The sequence below is a fragment of the Crocodylus siamensis genome, chromosome 9 (assembly GCF_052110815.1).
Source record: "Crocodylus siamensis isolate JL-2025a chromosome 9, ASM5211081v1, whole genome shotgun sequence".
NCBI lineage: Eukaryota > Metazoa > Chordata > Crocodylia > Crocodylidae > Crocodylus > Crocodylus siamensis.
In genome coordinates, this window is record NC_143403.1 from 58352892 (window position 1) to 58368201 (window position 15310).

The following is a 15310-nucleotide window of genomic DNA, read 5'->3' on the forward strand; positions in this document are numbered from 1 at the left end:
GCTGCTTTGTTGGGGTGAGAACATCTCTCTCTAGGAAAGGTTCTTCTGTGGAGTCCCCCAGTGGTGATTTTCATTCTCAAATCTAAGCACGAAAGCTCAGCATAGATGCTTCCTGAGCTTTGGATGGCCTCAGTTTTGCTCTGAAAACTGCAGCACTGCACCATGGGCCCTATTAAACTATTTTCACCATGAGCACATTGCAGGGGGCAACTTGCAAGCAGCAAGTGGGTGGGTGGCTGCTGGCACTGCTAGAGGGAATGCACCACGCCAGTTCCAGCAGGCTCTGGAGTTATCTGTTAGTCTTGCTGTACCTGTTTCATGACTAGCAGCAGTGCAGGCCCACACCATGAACCACCTAGGATGGGTCACTAGGAAGCAAAAAGGCACAAAGTAGAATCTCCAGGCCTCTTGGACCTCCTTGCCATGGTCCAGCAGCCCTGCCAAGGGTCAGCAACTGGCTCACAAGGTCCCTGCATCCCACAGTCCCAACAACAATGTGAGTTCTGGTGCATTACCTTGAGGTTTGCAGGTTTTCAGGCCAATTGGCCAGAGAGCAAACCCCATTGCTGCACCATTCAGATAGCAGTCGCACGTGCAATAAAGAGAACTGACACTGCTGAATGGCTCAGAGGCTTTGTAATAGGATATGGCTCCTTTCGACCCTAGCCCACTGGTTCAATTCCATACAGGTTGGCAGGGCCATACGTGGGCTGTTACCAGCCATCAGCTTAAACAGAACAAGCTGGAGGTCTCAGCGTAGCTGGCCCTAGTAAAGGGAAGCCCCTGTAACCTCTGTCAGCTCAACCCCATTGGCAGTACCAGTAGATAAGCCATGGGTGGGCTCCAGTGACAGAGCTACCCTACCTTCCCCCACCCCCCAGCCAGCAGCACACTGGGGGGACACTGGGAGGAGCTCACAACAGTGCTGCCTGCGCTGGACTTGGGCCCAGTGTCCTGTGAAGCCATCACCTTGCACACAGTTCACAAAGCCTTGGGCCCAAACTGGCAGGAGCAGCCCTAGAGGCAAGGGGATCCTGCTCTCCAGGAGCTCGGGAAGAGGGAGGAGAGATGGGATCAGAGCTCTACGCAGCATCTGGGTCCTCAGTGATTAACCCCAGATAAGTAGTTGGCAGCAGACCTAGAGCAAAAGCGAGGTCTCTGCCTTGGCTAGAGGAGCATCTTTCCCCAGAGCAAATGGCCAGGAGGGTGCTAGGGCTTGTGACTGCCAAGAACAGACCTCGCTGAAGAAGGTAGAACAGCAGAGAGCCTCCTGCAAATCCATCCCGTTTCCCCTTGACGTGCAACTCCAGAGGAAACCCAGCCAGCACTACCCACTGTGAGAATGAGCCAAACCCCTGAATGCCTCATTGCAGGTGAATCCTCACCAACTGCAACACAGTGCCTCTGCATTTATGCCGCTGGCCACAAGAGCAGAATTTGGCCACTTTCAACAGACTTAGAATAAAGCTCTAGACACAGTTCCAGCCTTTCCCCATGTTTGGCAGAAAACAGCCTGTGCCATAAACCAGAGGCAACTTTGCAGGAACATGCTCTTGCTCCCCGCATCTCATTCACATTATCTAGTGCCAGCCACCATCTGCCAGCACAGCACTTCCAGGCACCCTCAGCGGGTCTCCGGGGTGGTGGGTGCTTGGGATGTGAGCCGTGTCCTCCCCTTGGTCAGGGAGGTTCAGGAAAGGCAGGACATGTTGAGGCAAGGATGCCCCATGAAGGGGGACCACTGTCCTGAGCTCTTGCAATGAGCAGGAGGAGGAGCTAGGAGCCGACACCTTCAAGAGGAAGGCTCCCGAACCTCACAGCCAGGCCCCCTCACAGGGGACACGGGTGGCAGCTTGCCACAATGACAGAGAAGAGGACAGCCAGTCCTGCAGATTTCAAATCTCTCCCTGCTCCCATTGCCCCACACCACACACACTGCAATGGAGAAGAGCCATGTTGCAGCCCCTCGCCCCTCAGCTTTAGAGCCCTCCAAGTCGGAAGCCAAAAGAAGAGGAGGGGAAACAGCAGCACACGGGGCCAGGGATACGGAAAGTGCAGAGCCTGCGAGGAGCTGCCTGTCAGGCAGAAGGAAAGTTCCCACGAGGCAGCACCCAGCCAGGCCTCTGGATCACTCCCAGACCTGCTGTGGGTTAAGGAGATCTCCCCGAGGGACTCGATCACAAGCACCTGGGAGGAAGGAGAGCCAGCTCTGCAACTCCTTGTTCAGTTCTTACCCTGGCAAGGCTCCCACTGACTGCTGGCCCATAGCCCATCCTGCTGACTGACCTGCGTGGGACTTCAGGGAGAGTTTTGCCAGGGTGAGATCTGATGGGTAGATCCCCTGACCAGTTATGCGGGTGTTAAACAGGGAGAGTTTTCCCAAGTCTGCCTGGACGCCCAGCACAGCGCACCACAGCCGGGTCTGGCCCCACATAAGGAGTGGGCTCACAACAGATGCACAGAGATGGGTCAAAGGAGAGGGAGGTGGCAGACAGGCCGCGAGAGCAAGGTGAAGAACTGCCTGCCCCAGCCTGGAGGAGCGAGAAGAGGAGGGTTGGAGGAGTCTGAGACTTGGCATGGACCAGATAACAGGTTTCCAGTGCAGCCCCGAGAAGGAAATCCCCGTGTCATCTCCGCTCTGCCGCAGAAACAGCCACCCCCCCAACACCAGTGGGGACGGCCCGGGGTGCGGGGGTCCCAACCTCGCCTGCGTCTCAGGCAGGCTGTGTGCAGGGCAAAGCCCACACCCAAGGGGGAGAGAAGAGAAATGGCACGTTTGCCAGCTCACCTCCCGTGGCTGCGCGGATGACAAGAGGCAAAGTAATAAAAGTTAGCCCGAGTCCTTGCGTTCTCATGCTGGCCAGACAGGACGGCCAGTGCCAGGGAGAAGAGCGGGGCTGGACAGATGGCCCCAGGCACGCGTGTCTTCAGCTTCCCTCTGCCACCACTTCCCCCAGGGAGCACCGCTCTGCTTCTCCAAAGCCGACCTTCCTCCTCCTCCTCCTCTGCAGCGAGCCCCAGGGCTGTGCTGCTCTGCTCCAACACGAGGAGGCTTTTTACCAGCCACAGCCGTCAAGACAGCAAAAGAAAGCCTGAGCTCCTGCCTGTGCACTGCTGTTAAATATTCATCACAAGGAGACTGGGGCTGAATTTTAACTCCTTGCCTCCTAGACAGGAGCGCAAGTGCCAGCCCTCAGACAGCACGGCCCATGCTGCCACATGCCAGGCCACCTGCCCAGCTCTTGCACAGAGCTACATGGCAGGAGAGGTTGAGAGGGCACGGGTAAGACCGGCTGTTCTCAGCCCCCAAGGACCACAGAGTCTAAGGCAGCTGGCAGAAGGGGCTGGAACGGCTCGTGAAGCCCCAGGGACACTGCACAGCTCGGTCCTCCACGCAGGAGACGATGCATTTTGAAGAAGCACCAGCCACAAGCCGGCAGGATTAGCACAGAAGGGAACATTTCTATCCAGCAGTGAACACCACCAGGAGTGGCTAGCAGCTCCAGCTGGGGAAGAAGCCCGCAGGCCCACCCGCCTGCCCAGCCAGCCTCTGCCCCCCTGAGTGACTAGCACAGAGACAGGCCTGAACCAAAGCGCCTGGACCTGGGCTGCTTGAAATCTAGACCCACAGCCCCGTTCTGAGGCTGGAGCCACCTCTGTCATATACTCAGCACACCCTGGGTACAGAGGCACTTCCATGTCAGGCAAGGGACATGGAGGAACAAGGGTCACGCAGCCCATCTCCCTGCTTTTCTACTCCATGTCGGTCTCCTTCCCACAGGCAGGACACTTGGGTTCCCACTCTCAGCTCTGCCTCCCCCAGCTCTGCTCAGGGGCTTCAGGGAAGCTGCGTCATCTCTCAGCAAGTGCCAGCTTCATTCACCTCTCTCACAGGGGTGTGTGAGGTTTAATTAAAAAGCTGCTTCTGAAGTACTTTCCAGCCCTGGGATGAAACGCCCCTTGGACATGCCAAGCAGCAGCATCATTAGTTTGAGCATGTTTGAGGTTGCAGCAGTATCTACAGCTGCCTTTGGCAGAGTCCCTCACATTAATTACCAACTGGCATGCCAAGGAATGGCTCCTTTCTCAGCAAGATGTGCCGAGTATGCCAGAGCAGGGCCTCCCCACAAGTGGGCTATGGTGAGCCCATTCCCTTCCCACCTCACCAGGCAACTCCATGATGGGACACTGGGTCGTTCTGCACATGCTGCCTCAGACCTCAGAGAGCAGAGTCACCATAGTGCAGCAGTGCAGGCAGGCTAATTACCCTTGAAGCAGTGCTATATGGATGCAGCTATGTTGCTGCCATCCTGGAGCCAGCATGTTCAGAGCTAGTTCTTTAGTGTACCAGGAAAAAGGCCCATGAGGGAGGTGCACCGTGGGGTTGCACGTGGGCTTGGAGGGAGGCTGTAGGACCATGCCTGCATGCTGTGGGATGTCAGGTCAGGCATCCCTAGGAGGGGAGCTATGGGGCCATGTACAAGGGGGAAGACAGGCTGGCTGCAGAGTGGAGTTGGGTTAATAAGTGGGTAAGGACATGTGTGGGGTGGGGGCTGGCTCTGGGGGTGTGCGGCTGTACCAGGACCTGGACATGGGGTCTAGCATCAAAAAGAAGCGGGGTTGGGGGGGACTATGACAAATTCTGGAGTGACTGCAGCCCCTCCTGTAGCCTCCACTGCCCACCCTGAGCACAGCTCAGCCCAGCCCCTGTTCTTCCCACACGTCCACCAGGAAGAGCCCAGAGCTTCTCCGGCCTTAGTCAACCCCACACGCAGATCCAGGGGCACATGCTGCCCTCCATACCCTCTCTGGCTGCACACAGCAGCAGGATCCACCCCCCACCCCTCCCATGGCCCCACATGCAGACTATGAAGGGGGTGCAGCCACTCCAGAATTTGCCATAGCCCCCTCAACCCCCATCCTAGTGCCACCACTGCCTGCCCCGAGCACAGTCCAGACCAGACCCCGTCAGGAAGAGCCCAATGCCACTCTGGCCACAGCCCACCCTGCCCCATGCACAGATCCAGGGTCACCCCCCATGCCCTCCCAGGGATGCATGTAGCAGCAGGAGCCACTCCCCACAAATGGCTCAGTCCCACATCCTGCCCTGGCTGGGCAGCCCCTGCCCTGGCCCCTGCTGCAGCCCCACTCCTGGAGCAACCCAGCCCACCCACAGACCTTGGGGCACATGCCCCCCCATGCCCTGCACAGCAGCAGGAGCTGCCCCCCACCCCAGCTGCTCGTGGCTCCGTCCAGATCCGCACCCCAGCTGTGCAGCACCTGCCTCAACCCCACTCCCTCCCTCACTGCAGGGGCCTCAATCTGCCTTCCCCCCTTAAAAACATGAACAAAAATATAAGGGGGTACAGGAGCTGAAATTGAGTCAGAATGGGTACACTTATTTAAAAAGGTTGAAAACCCCTGTGCTAATTGGTCTGTGGCACCAGCTCCTCTCTGTCCCTTTGACGGGAGGATTAGAGCACAACAAATCTGCCCAGGGAGTAAGAGTTTGCCTAGCTCATTCCCGAAGGGAGCCCGCCCTATACCACCAACAAAGGATCTATAGCTCTTTCCAACCCCAGAGGCTAGCCAGCCCCTTGTGGAGTCTGAATGGAGATCACCCGCTGGCACGGCCGTGTCAATTACAGCCTCACCGCCATTCTTGTGGCTCCCCATTCACAGTCTGCAGGTCATTTCTTGGTCAGACATAGCAGCAGTGTGGGATTTAGCTTCTTGGGTGCGGGGGGGAGGGCAGGGAAGCTGGGGGCTGAGCTCTGTGGGAACACAAAACACAATCCATAAATTAGGTTTTCTTCAAGCTTTTGTGTTTACTTCACTGCTAAAGAAACAGCCGGTTTCTGCTCATTCACAGAACCTTTAGCAGATGATATTTTTAATGTTCCAAGGCACAAAAAAAGCCAAAAATAAAAGGCAGAGAATCGGTACACACCAGAAAGCGGAGTCCTTAGGGACACCCTGGCCCACGATGCCAAGCCACTGACTGACTAGAACTGAGCTGGGAGAGATGCAAACAAGCCCAGCTCACTCCAGCACTTGCAGGCCAAGGGCCCAGACTGGAACCAGTGGCAAGTTTGAGTCCAGGAGGCAGCCCCACAACACCCAGGAGGCAATGCAAACCAGCAGTCAGACCATGAACCTGGGAAGCAGGCAATAAATGCTGGTTCTAGCCCTGCCACCGCTTGGCCAGGGACAAGTCCCTGCATCCTCAGTTTCCCCCTCTGCAAGATGGGGCTGGATGTGCTTGAGAATGAAGCCACATGTGCACAAAGCTCTGGGGTCACTGTACGGAGAGCGCTGCTGAGCGGTGCTGGGAGGCTGTTGGCAGCACAGGGCGTCACAGCCAGCAGAACAGCAACCTTCACCTTGGCAGCAGAAGGCAAAGGGCTGCTTCCCCTGCCTGCCCTTCATCACACTTGTGGGGAGGGAACGCAAGCATATGGGGCAGGTCGTGGTCTTCCCTTGGAAAAGCTGTCTCTCTACATGCTGCGCTGGAGGATGGTGGTGAGATCAGGTGCAACTCTTCATCTGTTCCAGTCTCCTGGTCATGAACTTCCACAATGGCAGAGGCCATAATGTCAGGTTAGAGTGGGGTACCCTCATCAGTGAAGGAGATTACTGGGGTTGCTGTAGCTCCCCACTGCCCTGCTGTGTGCTGTAAGATCACTGATAGCAGCCCATCTAAGGTAGTTTTGATATGATGCTCGTACCAAGGGAGCCTGGGAAAGAGCTCCTCTCAGAAGCTCTTGAGCTCTGATGCCAAGCTGCAGCTGGCATAAGTGCAGGCAGCCATCCCAAGATCATCTTAAATTACAGGGCTCAGGGTCAGATCCTCTCCTGGGGCAAATCCTTGGAGCTTCATTTGCTGCAATGGTACTAACCCAAGACTGGATGGAGGAAGAGGAGCTATTAACTTTATTGATCCTCTCTCCACTGCATGATAATAAAGGCCTGCTCCCACAGAAGCCCATCAGGAGTCTTGGGTAGATCATACCAAAATCAGGTGGGGTGGAGGACTCCCCAAATCAAGCTTCACAACAATTGTGGGCTGGGGTAGATAGAGGCTTCTTCAGCTGTACCAAAGACTCCCACACAAATCTGGACAGCCTGATTTCAGCCTGGCATAGGAGAAACCTGGTAAGTAAAACAATTGTCCTGTCTGAAAATCTGCCTGTGTCTAAGGAATGTGCAAAGTGATCACCCGGCTTAACAGGGACGAAGCAGCTGGCATCTGCCATTTCCGCTTAATGAGCTACGCTGGAAACTGGTCAGTCCACCCTTGCCAAAATCCAACCTGCAGCTAGACTCAAGAGTGAGCAGCCACACTCATCCACAGCTAAAACGTGAAGTGCATTTCTAACCTGTGCCCTAGAAACTCTCCCTCAGCCCCTGTTCTACAGGCCTATGCAAAGAAGCCAATGACTGGCTTGGCGAAGGCCACAGGGTTTTACACTGCATGTGTATATTGATTCAGTAGCACTGCAGCTGAGGAAGATAACCCTGCGCACAGCAGTAAGAAATGCTCTGTGTACAGTATGCTGTTTCCTAAACAATTTCCAGGCAAATCTTGTTCTTTCGATCAATGCTGTGTGCATTGTAGGTATATGCATCTCTTGGGCTGCATGCTTCTGCACGCACGGGTATATGTGCAAAGCGCTGTGCTCCCCATGTACGCATTTGCCTCTGCACCATAACTTTGTGTCGCTTGCCTGCATTTGACCGTTAACTCCAACAATCACAAGCCAAATTCAAACCCCTCTGCCCCCTCCAAAACCACCACCACCTACTTTAGGTGAGGGATGAGTCCAGAGGGACTATTCAAGGCACAGAGAGTGGAACCTGGGTCACAGACAGAGCTAGTCAGAAAAACTGCAAAGAAGCCATTTTCCCTTTTGGATTTTATGGTGCTCCTGTTGGGTGTGGACAGGACAGCAAAAACCCTCCAGTTCACATGCCCAGCTCCCCAGCAGCTCACCTGCTGGGCTCCCAGGCTCTACTGGAGACCATCAGGGACACAGCCCCAGAGCAGGGAGATCTAGGCCAGGGCCCCAACCCTGCTCACAGAAAATTGTTAATTTTCCTTTATCTCCCCTCCATTTTGTTCCAGATTGGAATGGATCCAAATTTTGAAAGAGCAGTGGCCTCTGAGAAGCAGGGCATTTTTCTCTGCCCAGCTGTAGCCATTTTTCTCTACTACAACCACAGCTGAAGTGTCCAGTTGTGCAACCTGTGTGAACACCTGGTAATATAACACTGTGGCCCATTTATTGTTGTGTTGTCATTGCACATGTGTGCAGAGGTGGATGGGCCCATGTACATGCAGGTAGCTGTGGCTGTGCACACATGCACAGCACATGCCACTCAAATCCACTGAGAATGGGGGTGAGGAAGCCTTACCAGGACTATCTTGGAGAAGCTCAGCCAGGAAGAGATGCTTGCACTGAACAGAGACAGGTCTGCTTAGCAGACATAGGGACCCATTTCTTTTGAAAACCACTTGTTTGCCAATTCCTGTGTATGACTTCAATGTGACAAGGCACAACTACCATGGGGAAGGCTCACTACACAGTGAGGCCAGCAAATACTCCCAGTGAGCTCGCTGAGTGATGGGGAGCTGAGGGGGGTTTCTTTCTAGCCTGTCAGACATGCCTGGCTTGTTTAACCCTCAGCACATGAGCATCTGTCCATCTATAGTAAAGGCATTTCCACGCAGGAAATATGCACTGTTAAATGTGTAGAGATGCGAGAAGATGACCCCAAGGTAGCAGAAGAACAACCTGACTCTTCACCCAGCTCCTTAAGTGGGTTCTGCAGCCTGGTGCTGCAGCAGAGACAGTGCTGGCACGACCAGAGCCAGCTCCTGTAAAGCTGTGAGAGTTGCAGGCACAGCAGGGACTGCAGCAAAGAAAGGCTGTAAGAGCCTTGAGCACTGAGTCAAGGATGGAGCTGACTCATGCTGCTGCGCGGAGATGGCTCAGAACATCTTCCTTGGCGTAGCCACGATGGAGGGCTTGGCACATCCTGTCAGGCTGGGAGAGCAGAAGAGGTCTGCTGCTAGTGGCTAAAAATAGATGTTTGGTGACAAGAAAATGGGATTTTTTTTTTTATCCTCCACTTTTCCCAGTTGCTCCTGATAATTAAAGATCCCGCCATTCCCCACAGCCTGAGTGCTCTCAGAAACCGAGGTGTTCTTTACTGCAGTGGCCAAGCCATGCACCGCATGGGAAGGCCTCCACTTTGGGGAATGCAGGAAACACTCAAAATACCACAGGCTGCATTGCTCCCAGGGCATGGTCTCTGTGGTTTCTCCACACTTCAGTCAAGCCAAACCAGGTGAAGTGCTCTCAGTTGGTTCCCTGTGGCAGTGGCTTTCAACAGTGCTTTGCAGACCCCTGAGAAATGTCAGTGAAGGTGCAGATCCCTTTAAAACGTGAGAGTGTGGGTATTCACATACCTTTTGCTTGATCATAGTCATCTTTTGCCGACCCCTTGGACGAAGTCTGAGGACCCTCAGGGGTCTGCAGGACACAGGTTGAAAATCCTATGGGGCAAACCGGAGCTAACTTCCAGAGGGGAGGAGGGTCTCTGGGGCAGAAGGAAACAAGCCAGTTCCAGCTACTTCAGTCCTGGACTTAACTCCCGAGAGCCCCTGGGGAGAAGCCTGTGGCTACAAAACCCTTTGAGGGCAGGAAAGCATGAAAGCCTAAAGCATTACCTCCCCAGCCCTAGTGGGGGTTAACCTGAGTGCCAAAGCCTCTGCATGCCCACTATTGCTGCTGCCGCCAACCTCTTGGCACTACTGAGCTGGAGGAGTCAGTCTCACCTCAGCTCTGAGCTTCATGACCGGAGCTGTTCCAGCAGCGTCATCAGCCTTATTGAATTGCTCTCATACAAAAGCGAGCGCCCAGCCTGCAGCTCCAGGCTAGGCATGCTGCTGGGCACCAAGGACAGACTCCAACCATACAACTGTCCCAAAGCCTCCTGCCTCTCACCAGGAGTCAGCGAGAGTGGGACATCTTCCATGACTGCCCCACTGCCCCCAGAAATAGGTCCCACCCAATTGCACACAAATGACTTACCTGCCTAGCTGAACAGCCTCAGGTCTCTAGGACCCAAACCCACATGCGTTTCCATGTTGCTGTTTCTGCCCTGCCAGAAACTCGGTGCCTCAGGCTGGGGCTCCGCTGGAGAATAGCATGCTGCTTCAGGAGAAATCCCAGGTTCTGCCATTGGTTTCCTATACGAGTAGGAACAAGAACACAACCCAGAGTGGAGCTACTATAAAGAAGAGATGTCCCGGAGCAGGCCCTGCCCGACCTTCTCCGGCACATGCACACTAGACCCAGTGATGCAGCAGATCTGCTCCGGGCACATTCCCCTATAGCTGCCTCTTGAGCAGCTTCTCCGCCATGTTTCGGTGTCTGGTGCACATGAGCAGAAGCATGTGGGGGACCGCATGTGCTCATGAGTGTCCCTCCCCCAACAATCCCATAGAGTGGTGTAGACATCGGTAGAGACCTATCCCTCCCTGCCCTTAGGCAGGCCCTAGTCTCCCCTGAGCCAAGTGAGGGCCCTGACCACTGGGCTTGGGAGAGAGGAGGTAGGGGCAAGGCTGAATCGTGCTGTTCTTTCTCTCCCTCCATACCTGAACTGCCTTGCCAAAAGCTTTGCCCAAACCATTTATGAAAAAAAGAAGTATTTATAAAAAGGCAAGCTCTACTGGGGCTGAAGGGTGCATATAATCGAGCCTAAGAGCAGAGGGCAATTCAGTAGGACTTTGCAAAGCTTTGGGTGCTTATTTGATTCAGAGGAGATTTGACCCGATTTGGTAGCTGAATCTCTGAATCCGAATTGAATCGGGATCAATCAAAAAGAGTCCGAATTGATTCGTAGCTCTCCGAATCTTTGGAAAAAGATTTGGAAACCTTCGATGATTCAGACAGTCCCCACCTGCTGCAGCAGGGAGCTGGACTTGGAGGGGCTGGCAGGGGTCCCCTCATGGTCCCCTCCCCCAGCCCCCTACTTACCAGCTCCAACTCCTGCCTGCCCCCCAGCCCCACCATGGCTGCTCTGCCTACCCCAGCTGCCAGTGCTTTAAAAAAAAAAGACATTCACCAGGTGCTGCCTGGTAGTGGGGTGACCCCTGCTGCTCCCCACTGCCCCATGCTGTGTGGGGGGCTCTGCACAAGCCCCCCCCACCCCCTGCCATGGCTGTCCCATGCACCCACCCCAGCTCCGGCCCTTTAAGAAAAAAACCCCAAGACACCAGCTCCTGCAGTGGCCTTGGGGCTTTGGGGAGCTCATGCAGAGCTCCCCATGTGGGGCTGGGCAGCAGGGGGTAGCGGGGATCGACAGCAAGTGTGGGGGGTTTCTTGGGTTTTTTTCCTTAAAGAGCTGGGGCTGGTGGGGCAGCCATGATGTTGGGGCTGGGACAGTGTGGGGGAGCGGTGGGGATCACCCCCCTGCCCAGCACCACCCACTGAGTCGGGGCTTTTTTTTGTTTTTGTTTTTTTAAACAAGCTGGGGCAGGCAGGGCAGCCACTGCCGGGTTGGGAAAGCAGGCGGGGGGTGGGCCTGGCCTGGCTGATTTGGCAGCAGCCAAATCTCTGAATCAATTCAGGACAGCGATTCGAATCACTGAATTGAATCACTGTCCCCAAATCCAAATCTGAAGCTAATACTAGCCACTTTGCACAGGCCTACAATTCAACAGTTAGCACAGCGCAGGTGGCACGATGGCCAAAAGTGCATGATCCGGTAGGCAAGAAAGTTAAAACAGGACTGCTCCCCTCTGTGCTTTCCTCCCAGCTTAAAAGGGAAAGCAGGCAGGGTATTATTATTATTTCCTTCAAATAGAGCAGGTTTATTTGCTTTGAGCCACAGCAACAGGCTGCTCTTCAGAAGACAGCCCCTGCTCTCTCTCGCATGCATACATCAAAATTCAGCAGCCAATCTGCCCTTGACCCAAGTGCTGACCCTTCCCCGTCTCCTGGCACCTGGGCTACACTGCTTCCATTCAGAAATCCCCAGCGAGAGAGTCCATGCCATGACTGCCATCTCTAAGCAGCTCACCTTGCCCGTGTCAAAGCCTCGTGCTTCCTTTATCAATTCAGGAAGCATCTCTGCAGTTTAAGCCAGCGGCAGCTCGCTGTGGAGAGGATGAAAAGCGATGGTACGATGCCAGCATGGAACAGCCTGGGAAAGGCAAGCACTGCGGTTCCCTTTATAGGCCAGGATTGAGACAGCTCACCCAGGGCTGCTGTCTCTTGCTTGCTTTTGTTTTTGCCTCTGGCTGTCAAAGGGAGAAAGAAAGGAAGGAAGGTTTAATTGTCTCAGCAGTACAGCTAGCACAACCGTCTCTTCTGCTCTGAGCTGAAGCCGATCCCCACATGCCACTCACCACCCACCAGCGATTGAGTCCCCTGCAAAGAGGGAAAATCTGGCAATTTAAGAAGTGGCCCGCTTCGGGGTTGCGGAGCCCACTCCTGCAGCTGAATAAACACAGCTGGGACTGCACTGGGTATATGAATTGTCCTGTGGCCTGGTTCATCAGCTATTTGGTTTCACTCCGCTGACGGGACACATGTAGAGACCAGCAACAGCAGGGAAGGGGTTAACAGGACAGCTTTCCCCCCCAGCAGAGGGGTATTCAGCATCTGAACAGCTGTCCTGGTTCTTTGGGCCTCCAGCAGCACAGGCTGCCGTTCAGAGGATGTGTGCAGTGCCCCATAGCAGACACTGCCTCAACAGGACTTGGCCCTGTGACACCAACAGCGCCCAGCTCAGGTCTCCCGCCTTCCTGGGATGGGGACCTCTCAGTTGAGCTGCTGCTACTTGATTAAACTGCTGGCGTCTGGGGGCTCCCAGAGACCAGGCAGAAACAGGCTGGCCATCAGACACTGCCTGGGGCCAGCTCGCAGTCCCCTCCCCACTGGCAGGTGGAGCAATCCGGGCGGCACAGCAGGTCCCTCCCAGGTGCGTGCATGCCTTTTGCTCTTCCTATAAAACAGCACAAGCTGGCCAGAGGCTTGTCAGCCTGTTACCTTCTGGCCACAGTCGCTATTGACACTCGCAGACATCGCCCAAGTCGGCGACACGCACGGCCTAGGGACTGGCAGCTTCAGCCCATCCTGCAAATGCAACTCTGCTTACAGGAGACCCAGGTGTGTTTTCAGTCATGAGCCACCTCCTCTGCACTTCCTCAGCCACTGGCCCCACACACCCTGCTCTGGCATTCATCGCTCCCCAACCATCCTCCGACAGGGATGCACCAGTCTAGCTAGGGCTTTAAATAACGTCTTAAATAAGCAAGGCATTCCCCCTGGCAAAGAGCCCACAAGCAACAAAGAGGAGCCAAAGCCAGCCTGCCTGTGAGCGCTCCTACCCCCACCTGCTGCTAATTGAGGGTTTCGCTCCCTAGGCAGACAAAGCTTTCTATGGTGACAGCAGCTTCCTTTCTGTGCATTCAGACGACATGAATCATATGAGGAAAGGCCCTGCAGTGGCAGGGGCACACAAGGGATAGGGTCAGACGGGCGCCACCATCCCCCAAGCAGCATGCAGCAATCAATCGGCCCAGGGCAGGAGGGGTCCGAGCAGCCCCTGGGCAAGGGGAAGAGGCCATTTATAGAAGCCAAAAGGGATGCCCCTTCTTAGACTGGAAGCATTTGCTCTTTCAGTTTCCCAACCTGAGGTGGGTGATGCTTTATCTTGATGCATGGGCGGGATATTCAGATCTCAGCCCCTTCTATAAGGTTTCCAGGGCACAGGGGTGAGGCAGGATAAAGGAGATGAGAACAATTCCCTCTTAGCACCGCTCTGAAATCCCGCTGCTATTGATTGGGAAGCTGGGGTTTTCTGCCTGGCTATTATTAGTGCCTTCACTAATGTGTCCTGCTGTACTCATTCATTAGGGCACACACAGGCCTCTTCCATCTCTCGCACTATATCGGCAGCAAACAGGAAGAAGCAGGGAGTCGAAGTGAGCCTCTATATCTCTCTGAGCGAGCACGGAGCAAGATGAAGTGCAGAGGCACTTCCCAGGGCTCATCCCTTTGAAGCCTTGCATCAGCCCCTTTAGAAGAAGAAATTGGTGACAGTCACGCATTTCCTCTGGGAAAACCCATTCTTTGACAGAGAACACACAAAGTCCGACTGCGCCGAATGCCGAAGGAACCAGGCGTTGTGCTCGCAGGTTCGAAATCCGTTTCTAGTTACCCCTGAGCCCAGAGCAGCGTCTCAACTTTTTCCAGGCCCTGTTCCCACTGCTATTTCATGACCACGTCCTTCCTTGGCTTCTGCCCCGCTTCTTCGGCATGTTTCCCTGTTTTTCCTCACCTTCAAACGCAGCCTCCCCTTGTCACTATTTTAGCCTGTAGGTCTGCCATATCCATTTCTGGGAAATCCCCTTGTACAGCTTCTGCTCAGCCTCATCATAGTTTTCTCTGTTTAAAAATCCCGAAGTCTCCGATTAAAAACCTGAAAAATGGCATTTTTCCATGATTAATATGAAACGCCACTATATATAAAGTATCAGTTGAACACAATGCTTTATTGATATATTTACAATGTTAAGGCAATTTGGAAACCTACCACTATCTCAATCATTATAATGAAATAAACTCTAAATACCTATATATTTTGGCATTCACTTTAGTCTTTTATCATGAAGAAATCAGAGCTCCCCCTGCCCCCTTCACTCACCAGGATGCAAGACCAGCTGTGGCTAGCCCCCCCACCCCCCCCACTGCTGGTGCCCCTCACTCCTAACCCAGTCCCCTATCCCCAGTCCCCCAGCATGAGGAAGGGGGTGGGTGTGTGGGGAAAGGGGGGCTGCCATAGGCAACATTTCAGAGGGGCAGGGGAGGCAGTTTTCTGCACCCATGCAGTGGGGCGTGGGGCTGTATCAGGGCCTGACCAGCTCCAGGCAGGAGCTGCCCCTACAGCCCAGCAGGCAGGACCCAGTGCAAGAGGGACGGCTGCTCTGCCAGGACCGCCAAGGTGACGTGCAGTGGTGGCGAGCAGTTGTGCCCCTGCTACTGCTTGGGGCTGGGGGAACAGGTTGCAGGGGGCGCCACGTGCACCAGGCAGCAGTGGAGAGCGGCCATGGCAGCCACGGTGGTGCAATGCTCCCTCCCATGCCTGCCCGGAGCTGGTCCAGCCCAGTGGCAGCCCCACGCCCACTGTGCCAGTGCAGAAATCTGGAAGTCTGCCAGCCTTCAAGGGAAAAGCCTGCAGTTTCCTGCATTTTTCTCCTTTAAAAAGGAGAAAAATCTGTGTCTTTCCATGGCAA

At 54.7% G+C, this 15310-nt stretch overlaps 1 protein-coding gene across 1 annotated transcript in view; it reads right to left on the minus strand.

Annotated features, from left to right (window-relative positions):
- Window positions 1-3067, minus strand: part of LOC149857697 (carbonic anhydrase 15-like) — a 29547-nt gene extending 26480 nt beyond the window's left edge. Inside the window, exon 1 of the mRNA XM_090062729.1 lies at window positions 2789-3067. Coding sequence (XP_089918855.1) covers window positions 2789-2855 — 67 coding nt within the window. The 5' untranslated portion in view covers window positions 2856-3067. The remainder of the gene's footprint in view (window positions 1-2788) is intronic.
- Window positions 3068-15310: the final 12243 nt, after the last annotated feature.